A 9872-nucleotide genomic window follows, 5' to 3' on the forward strand; every position below is an offset into this window, starting at 1 on the left:
CCCATAAGCAAATAAGAGCCCTAAAATGGAGTGTGGAATGTTTATTAAGGGGTGAGGGTGGTGGGTGGAAGGGAGCTGATACAGAAGTGAACCGGACCGTGCCCGTGACCTTTTGTCAAATCTCCCACGCAGACAAGAACTGTTCAGCACTTTGGTGCAGCAAACCAAGGCCCAGAGACGTTATGTCACTTGCAAAGGCTCACACAGCACAGCCGGGCGGGAACCCACTTTCCACCGGCTCACAAGCCCAGGGAGGGGCAACGACTACATCACACAGTTAGAGGGAGGGAAGAAAGGAAGGAATGTTTCTCCCTTTGGATAGATGGGGAAACTGAGGCCCAGGGTAAGGCAGTAACCTTAGCCAGGCCAGGAACTGTGTGTGGGAGTGACACTGTGTGGGTCAGACGTGGAACACAGGCAGGTCTGGAACTTAGTGGAGGCGCACGTGCTGCGCCAGCTCCGCTGCGTCCTGGAAGCGGCGTGGGCAGAGTGGACAGGTGTGCGGCGGGCCAGCGCGGGCGCGGTGCGTTGCACGGTGCCGCGACAGGTGGCTGGAGCGCTTAAAGGCCTTGCCGCAGGCGCCACACGTGAAGGGCTTGAGGTCCGAGTGCGACACGCGGTGGCTCTGCAGCCGCAGAGGGCTGGCAAAGACACGGGCGCACTCCGGGCAACTGTAGCCCTTGCGAGGGCCGGTCTCTCCCGGCGGCGCCTCGCGCTGAGGCGGGCCCCGGGGCTCCTCCTCCAGCTGCACCGTGTATGTGTAGGGCACCCCGTTGGCGTCGATGAGCAAGTGGCGGCCCAGCCGCGGGGGTCGGGGCCCTGCCGCCGAGGATGGAGTGGAAGGAGGGCCTTCCGTCTTAGGGAAAGGGGGAGCCTTGGGGGGCGGCGGGTCCATGGTCTCCGGGGAGGAGGACCGCGGATGGGGTGGCCGGGGAGGAAGCAGCAGCATCTGGAGCGGCAGCTGGGAGCGGCGAAGGGGAGAGAAGTTAAAACCGCCACTGCTGGGGAAAGCGTCCCCATCTCCCTGCTCCTTGCTCCCTCTATACCACCGACCTGTGACCCCTACGAGAAAGAAGCTACTCCAGGCCGAACCTTCAGGTTCCCTCACGCGGCTCGCGGACACCCCCAGCTGAGCATATCGCGGTCGCAATCTGCCTTTTCTCCTGCGTCCTCCCAGTCTCCGGGCAGCCCGGAGGGCCTCACCCCGCACTTCCCTCCCCACGTCCCTACCGCCAACCAATCTCCAAGTGTGTTTCCCCTCTTCACAGCTTCCCGGCCTCTGGTATCTCAGCCCCCGCCCCTCGGGCCTCCGAAATCTCTCTTAACTGGCGCTTCCCTTCACAGGCCCGGCTCAGATTGCACTCTCTCCCGGGGGGACCGCCGCAGCCTCCGTCTTCTCCAGGCCCTCCTAGACCTCCGCGCTCACTAGGTTCCTGGAAGGCCTCCCCATCTCTAGACACATCGTGGCCTCTCTTAATTCCCTAATTACATCCTCGGAGTGTCATTAACCCAGTTCTGATTTTTCATTCATGGCTCCTCTATCTGTTCCTACACTTTGCATCTCAAAGCCTGGGCAGCATCGCCCCTCTACCTAACCCGTCGTCTCGATTTCACCTGTGCATCCCTAGGAAGCTTCAACTGCCTGCCTTCCAGGTACCCCACAGTCCCTGAACCTTGCTCCCTGCTGCATGGCCCCCCGAGGGTCCCTCTCTACCCCGCTCCCATACATAAGCCACCGACATCTTTATGCTTGCGCTCTGTTCCCCTTAAGGGCCCCTTCCACTCGCGTTACACTCACCCGGCCCTCTGGAGTCCCTTTCCCGAACTACCTTTCCCCACCCCTTCTCCCGCCTTGCCTTGTGCATCTGGCATCTCTATTTCTCCATCCCTCGTATACCGGACCTTCCACCCCGCTTCTTCCCTCTGGAACCCGGGAGCTCCTCTACCCCTTCCCGCGACACCCATGGGCCCCTCTCTCTCCCCCCCACTTCTGTAAAGAGCCAAGGCATCTCCATCTCTTCTCCACTCCGGCCGCCCGGATCCCACCGGCTCCAGCCCCGCCATGCTCCACCCCCGCCCCCGCCCCCGCCCGCGGTAGCGCCGGCCCCTTCCCCCGGCCCGGCCCAGCCTCCCGCGGTCCCGGGGCCTGGCTCCTCCCTCCGCCCCGGCCCCCGTACCCGGTGCGGCGGCCTCTCGGGTCGGGAGCGGCGGCCGAGGTCCCGGGCGGCCCGGGCTTCCCCTCGCGAGTGCCAGCGGCGGCAGGGCCGAGACTTCCGGGAGTTCCGGGCCGGCAGCGCCGGGAACGCGGGCGCGGGGGGCGCGGGCACAGGGGCGCTAGGGGCGGCGGCGTCCCTGGGAAAGGGCGCCGGCCGGAAGCGCGCGAGCCGCCACGAAGGTTCCGCCGCCCCTAAGCCGGCCGCGCCCACCGCCTGCGTTTATTGAGCCCCAGCGCGGAGGGGGCCGAGTGCGGGGGAACCACAAAAGCCCGCCTCCCTCCCATCCTCACTGGAGCAGTTCTGTCGCTGTGACAGCCCGATTAATAAACTGAGGGTAGGCGAGTCTGTCTTTGCCCTAAGACCCACTAGGACGGGGCCCAGGGTGTGTCCTGTTTCCTCTGGGCCGTACCGCCTGCAGCCCCCCGCCCAGCAATGCTGTAGGGGCTCTTCTGAAAGTCGGGCAAACGGGAGACCGAGGCCCCAGGGCCAGCCATTGGTTCTGATGTGGCACAGCCATGGTCTCCCGCCCAGCAAATGGGGAAACCGAGGCCCAAGGAGCAGCAGCGGCCGTGTCTTGGCACTCCGCACAACGCGCGGCGCAGAGAGGAAACTGAGGCCAGGCGGCCGCGCCCTTTTGCGGCGCGCGGGACCCAGGAAGGGGCAGCGCGGGCCCGGTCTGGAACTCATGCAAGCAGCGCGCGGAGGGCTTGCGGCTGCCCGGGAGCCGCCCCCAGTGCCCCGGGGTGGTGAGAGCTGCGTCCTAGCGAGGAGCTGTCAGCACTCTGCGCTGAAAGTGCTCTGTGCTCTGCGGCTGTCCTGTGGGGCAGCCGCTAGCCACAGGAGCTACTGCACACTCGAAATGTAGCTTAGCGAGGCTGAGGACCTGAATTTCCAATGCCATTTCTCTTCATTTAAGCTTAAATATAACCACACGTGGCTAGTGGCTACCTACCATACCGAAGCACTCCTAAACCACCCCCATCAGTTGCAAATTGGAGGCCCACGAGCCAGAAGAGGCTCACGGTAACAAGCCGTTTGGACCACAAGGAATTTTTTTATGTTTTACTGGGCAATATTCAAAAGGCCATAAAACGTACACACAAATTCAAATTGCGACAAGCGTTAGGGAAAAAAAACTCTAGATGTGGCAACAGTATGCTGGAACTGATAAAGTATTAAGAAAAAAACTTAAAGAAAACTCCAAGTGACCCAACAATTGGAATGTTAGGCTAAAACTAAAGATATTCTAGAATAGTGCTGTCCAAAACGGCACCCTCTCCCTGCATGCACACACACACGTGGCTCTTGAGCGCTTGGCATGGGTCTGAATTGAGATGTATCATAAATGCAAAACACCCAACAGATTCTTTAGACTTAGTACAAGAAAGTAGAGAGCAAACTATGTCATGAACTATACTGAATACATTTTGAAATACATCAGATATACGGATTAAGTGTTACCAAAATCCATTTCAGCTGTTTTCACTTTCTTTAGTGCAGCTCACCTTCTATTTCTACTGGATAGCGTTGTCCTAGATGGTCTCCCTCTTCTATAATTTCATGGTGAGGTGGGGAAGGCAGACTGGTGAACTGAGGGGCATGCCTAGTTTAAGGGGCAACTATGCTTTCTATCTACAGGGACTCCTCAACTTTGGCACTACTGGTATTTTGGGGCGGGACTGGTCTTTGCTGTGGGGGCCATCCTATGCACTGAGGAATGTCCAACAGCATCCCTGAGCTCCACTCTCCTGGTTGCCAGTAGCTCCCTCTGACCTGCCGCCAACGTTGTGACAATGACATTGCCAAGAGTCCACCAGGGGGCAACAGTGACCCCAACCTCCATGGACCAAATGTCAGCCTCCTGCCCAGATCCTCCCTGAGTTTCAGGCCCACCTAACCAGCTGCATGCGTGACAGCCGCCCCAGCCACCCCACACCCACCTCTGGAGATGATGACAACGAGCAATTGCATCAGGCCCTGCAAAGGCACCTCATCCTCAAAGCAAGCCGACAAGGCGGGGCCATGAGCCTGTTTTAGAGAAGAGGAAACCACAGCTGGGGAGGTCATTTGATGGCCTGGGGCCCCATACTGAGGAGTAGGAGAGTCAGGATCGCGCCTGCTTCCGCCTGAACACCAACCCGTGAGCCAGAGCTCAGGACCACCGTCTTGTCTGCAAACACCTCACTTCCCAAACTGCCACCCCACCTCTGCCCAGCTTGCCTGAGCTCCCCCCAAGCCCTCTGCACCCCCGGTGCCTCCCCTGCACCTTCTCTGTGGCGACATTGCAGCAATCTCTTTTCAGCTGTGGACTTGCACCCAGCGGCCCTCCATCCCTGGCCCGTCACCAGTCGCTCCCCTCCCATCCCCAGGGCCTGCGTGTCTGCTGCTCCCCCACCACACTCATTTCCGCAGCTGGTGAAGGCGGATCTCCTCTGGCCGCACAGGTCTCAGCTCCAGTACCCCATCACTGAAGCTGTGCTGGCTGGTGGAGGTGGAGTAGGCGCTGCCCTGCTCTGCCTGCCCGTCGCTCACTTCGGCACCCTCTGTGGCAGCTCGGATGGCCTCCTTTATCCCTTTGTTTTACCGTCTGCCTTGCCACTCCCCAGGAAGGCAGGGAGCAAGGCCCCAGACCACCCCCCCAATCCAGCAGAGGTCTCGAGAGAGGGCAGGAGCGCCATTCAGTGGTTGAGTGAGTGAATTCAATCACCCTGTCCAAAAGCGAAGCACTGCCCCTCCCCCAAAGCCCCTGCTTCCCTCCTGGGACAGGATCGTGTGAAGCCCCACATCCACATCAGCCCAGGCCTCACATGCCCTCATTTCCTCCACCTTCCTCATTCTCCAAAGCAAGGCGGGCACCAAGTTCTGTCCCTCTGTCATCTTGAGATGTTCTTAGGGCCTGTTAGTCCCACTCCTCCAACACCAAATGCAATGGTGTATTTTTTCCCCTACATCTGTGTATAACAGTAACAGTATTATACACAGCAGGAATGGTACTACAACTCCATCCAGGTTCCCAGACCTGATTCCAATGTGTGTATGTGGGAAGGGGGTCTTTCCACACATACTTACACCAAGTAATTCCCTAACACCAGCAGGGTGTCCGAGAACTCAACCCAGTTCTGATGCTACCTGCCCAGTGACAGCACGAGATTCCCAGGTTAAGGGCTCCGTCCTACAAGACTGCCCTCCACTCCCCACTCCAGACGCCAGTCACAAGCCCCAGGCATACCTGTGCATCTAACTGACCTGATACAGACTGGAGGTTCCCACGACCTCCCGCTTAGGTTTGATTAATGTGCTAGGGCGGCTCACAGAGCTCAGGAAAACACTGTTTACCAGTTTAATGAAGGACACCATAAAGGATACAGGTTAACTGCCAGGTGAAGAGAGACATAGGGCAAGGTCCCAAACAAGGGAGCTTCTTTCTGTCCTTGTGGAATTTGGGGCCTGGCTCGGTGGCACATGGAGGATCTCTGGTTCCTGAAGCATAGAAGCTCCCACCGAGAAGCAAGATCCAAGAGAGTAATAAGCTCTTCTCTGGGGGCTTTGTGAGGGCTTCATTGCATGGTCATTATGACTACATTATTGGCCACTGGCTTATTCAGCCCCAGCCCCCACCCTTGGACAGGGGTCCAAAAGTCTCTCATTAACATGACAAAACTCCCATTTCACCTTTAAGACTCTGCAGTGTTTTCAGGAACTGTGTATTAAGACCAAATATACCTGGGAAATATGTATGTCTTACAACTCATTATATCACAGAGCCATATGCTCCCCTCCATTCTCCAAGCCCCAGCGCTGGCCCCTTGCCCTGGCCCTGGCCCAGTCTCAGAATTCTCCCTGGTATGCAGGCCTCCATCCAACTCCCACACTGACTGACAGAGACTGTCAAATGCAACCTCTGCGCCATTAAAAACTCATGGTCACCCCCATTACCCTCAGGACTAAGTCCTCCTGTGCCTCAGCCTGGGACTTGAAACCATCATGAGGTGACCCAGCCACTTCACCTCACCTCTCACTCCTGTGCTCCAACCACACATGGCACCTCACAGCCCCCTGACCAGACTTCAAATTTTCACAGCTCTAGGTGCAAAGGCTTATGTGATTTCCTCTGCCTGGGGCCTCCCCCTCAGCCTCCCAGGGTCCTGTGTGTCCTCACCTCCCAGGCTGGCAAGGCATCTCCTGCACGCCTTGCTCACCAGTCTACCAGCTCCAGAAGGATCTTTCTCACACTTCCCCTGCTTAGGATCCGCCCATGGCTCTACCTACAGCTACAGTCCCTTAGCCTGGCCTCTCACCAACTGCCCAGGCACCTTTCCCACCCCGCCCCTCACTCACACTGATCAGTCAGCCACACAGAACCATTCTCACTTCTCAGTCCACACATCAAGTCTTGGAACACTGTGCCTCTGTACCCATCCCAGCCCCCTCTGCTATCAAATAAACACCTTGGTCCTCAGCAATATCTCTCTCCAGCTTCATCCATGACCAATTACTCATAACCCCAGACTTCATACGGCACCCTCATATCCAGGGGTTCCCTTAATCCTCTCAATCCCATGAGCAGGGCACTCCACTGAGCCTCAAAAGCCACTGGAGGCTTGCCTCAGATCTCCAATCCAGGTAGCAGAGACGGTACTTGAACGTGTTGCCCACACTCCATTACCCCACTTCCCCCTGCTGCCCAAACCCTTCTTGCCCTGCAGTCTGAGCCCCGCCTCCCTCAGGAATCTTTCCTGGACCCCCTCTTCTCAACATTCCACCATCTATGTTACCTTGCATTCCCATGCAACAAGCCCTTCTCGCTTTGGGGAAGAAATGATTGCCAAACCTGTACCTCTGGAGCAGCCTGAGTTCCAGTAGCCCACTTGCCAGGCTTCCTACCCACCTCTCTGTGCCCGGTCCCAGGTCTCATAGGGCTTCTCAGGCCACAGAGCCCGTAAGGCCGCTCCATCCCACAGCCAGGTCCCTCGCATCACACTGAGCACTCACTGCTCCACTGGGCAGGATTCTATCAGTGCCACGTCTCCTGCACCCACCCACTCCCCCAAGCCCTGACTGGCCATCATACCCAGGTGCAGCCAACTTTTGGTCCAGAAGTTCTGGGATGGAAGGAGGGAGAGAGTTGTGCCTAGGAAAGTTCTCTCACCAATAACTCACAACCGCCTTAGAAAGGCTCCCACACCGCTTGGGTTCCAGACCTACCCCAGCAATTTGAAAAGAATCAGGACTCCCATTTACATGAACCTGTCTCAGCAGGCACGTGATGGAGCACCGTGCACGGCTTTGGTACAGTACCTCACATCTGTAGCCCACTTATAATGCCGGTATCTCATTCTACCCCATCTGACAGACTGGGACACTGACTCCCTCAACGGGGCAGCGACTGGTCCCAGGCTATTAAGAGGGGGCTGTGGCAGTCAAGGATCCACCAGGAGACTCCTGCCTCCTGCCCTGGGGCCAGGGTGGCTAAGACCACAAGCCATTCGCTATTTCAGGAACCAGAAAACTGAGGCCCAGAGAGGCAGTCACTTGCCTCAGGTCACACAGCAAATAAGCAGTGAGGCCAAAGCCCCAGCCTCTACCTGCTGTACCAGAAACAAGAGCTTCTATGGAGCCCCTGCGGCCTCTCCACCGACAGGGCAAGCCTTCCAGCCTTGAAGATCCGGATATGCTGGGCCAGCTGCTGGGCATCTTGCAAGCACAGGGACAGAGCGGACAGGTGTGAGCCGACCCCAACGGGTCCGGTGTATGAAGCGAGGCCTCGCTGGATAGCTTGAAGATCCTGCCGCAGACGGGCCGGATTTCTGGGCGGGAAATGCAACGGCTCTTCGGGTGTGGGCAGCTCTTGAAGACCTGTAAACACTGGGGACAAATGAAGCTTTGTGGGGCTTGGGCGACGGCCAGGGGACCTTGTCCATGTGCCCCACAGGATACACCACTGCCGGCAGAGAGCAGGCGACAGACCTTGCCAGCGGCGCGAGGCCGAACAAGACGAGCCTGAACCAGGGCGGGGGCCGCCCTAGGAGGCAAGGCGCCCAAGGCCTCCGGACAGAATCAGGGGAAGGTATACTTCGGGGCCCTGTACCTGAGGGGAAGCCAGGCGGGATTAGGTGAAGCTCTCCCCGCAAAACTCACCAGCCTAGAGCCTCTCATCCCGCACCCAGAGGCCAGCGCAGCGACCGGGTTGACGCTCGGAAGGCTGGGGGCCTCGCTAGCCTCCTCGGGAGTCTCCGCGGCGGGCCCCTCTAGCCCCACAGTCTCTGTGATCCACGCACTTCCCTCTGGGCGTCGCTCGGCGCCGCAGTGCTCAGTACCTGCCTCGGCCCCGGTTCGAGCGCGGTGGGAACCACCTCGGGGTCCGGCCCCAGGCTGTTCTCCGCGCGGTGGCGATGGACCCGGAGATCCCGCAGGCCGGCTTGCGCTCCCGCCGCCACTGCGGCCAGACTGGGCCCCAGCAATACGCCCCGGCGAGAAACAAATGCTCCCTAAACAACGGTTCCGGGGCTTTGCGCGCCTCACCTCTCTGCACAAGCGTGGGGGACCAGCCAATAAACTCTATTTGGTGACACGGTAAAATCAGGAGGAAAGACGAAAGGAATGACCTTTGTCTGAAAAGTCGTGACTTATTTTTGAAAGTGTCTTCATGCTTCTGGGCTCCAAAAAGAGCCTGTCTTTTGCAACAGGTCTGTGCAAAAGGACTTTATACAATAGGAAAGAAAATAGAAAGTCTATCTACAAATAGAAACCGAAAACAGAAAGGGCTAGTGATTTCACTGTTGCTGCACAGCAAAGACAAGTGACCAGAATTATTCACCCGTGGGACAGCTGAGGAAACGCAGACCTTGACACTTAATGCATTAAAAGGCAAGGAAATAGTCAAGTATCCTTCCTCCGTGCAAGTGGTAAAACACAGACCAGAGGGTTAGTTACTGGCTCTGGGCCACACACAGCTCCTCAGGGCCAGTCCCTCCACAGGGCTGGAGTGGTCGAGGGAAATGACATCTGAGTCTGGAGTACACTGCAACTCCTGGATTCATTCTCCATGACACCTGGGAAGACCTTCCCTGACCAGTGCAGCAGGATTTGTTTGGCCAACTCCTGGAAAGTTCTGGGGTAAGCAGAGGTGGCAGCAGCCATGCCACCCCAGGTTGGTGGAGCACTTGAAGGCCTTTCCCACAAGGCTACACACTCAGGGCGAGTGCAAGACACGATGTTTCATCAGGTAAAGTAGCTCTTATGTGTTTGTAAGCACACAGGACAGAAGAAGCCCCATTGGAAGCTGACCCATCTCCCTTCGCATCATCCTGAGCCACTTCCTACAGCCACAGTAGCGTATAGAGAACACAGTAGGGTGTAGGAATGTTGGTATGAGCCGGTGCTTCCAAAGTCAGTTGGATCGCTAGACGGCCTCGCACAAGCCTCTCAGACCAAGTGCTGGATATCCGGGTGGGAGAGGCCATTAGCCTGGAGAAAGAATGCATTCTTGAAGACCTGCAGGCACTCAGGACAACAATAACCTGGTGGGCGTCAGCTCCACGGACTTTCTGATTGTCGTTAGGTTTTTCCACTTGTGATTTGTGTAGATGTATGGTTCACCCTTCCCATTAATGAGCAGGTATTGGCCTTGATTCAGGGCAGGAGACGAGCCTGCAG

General features: G+C 57.7%; 1 protein-coding gene across 3 annotated transcripts; it reads right to left on the reverse strand.

The window, feature by feature from the left end:
• Window positions 1–26: 26 nt before the first annotated feature.
• On the reverse strand, window positions 27–8711 carry ZNF580 (zinc finger protein 580). 3 transcript variants are annotated; one of them, XM_036909169.2, is made up of 3 exons: window positions 8534–8711; window positions 7802–8081; window positions 27–961 (listed from the first exon to the last, which is right to left on the reverse strand). In XM_036909169.2, exon 3 carries the CDS (start codon window positions 947–949, stop codon window positions 431–433), a length of 519 nt encoding a protein of 172 aa, XP_036765064.1. In that variant the 5' UTR covers window positions 950–961; window positions 7802–8081; window positions 8534–8711; the 3' UTR covers window positions 27–430. The 3 variants fall into 3 exon arrangements, with proteins under 3 accessions (XP_036765064.1, XP_036765065.1, XP_036765063.1); XM_036909170.2 differs by having other exon boundaries at window positions 8355–8711; XM_036909168.2 differs by lacking the exons at window positions 7802–8081; window positions 8534–8711 and adding an exon at window positions 2178–2336.
• Window positions 8712–9872: the final 1161 nt, after the last annotated feature.

The sequence above is a fragment of the Manis pentadactyla genome, assembly GCF_030020395.1.
Source record: "Manis pentadactyla isolate mManPen7 chromosome 15 unlocalized genomic scaffold, mManPen7.hap1 SUPER_15_unloc_1, whole genome shotgun sequence".
NCBI lineage: Eukaryota > Metazoa > Chordata > Mammalia > Pholidota > Manidae > Manis > Manis pentadactyla.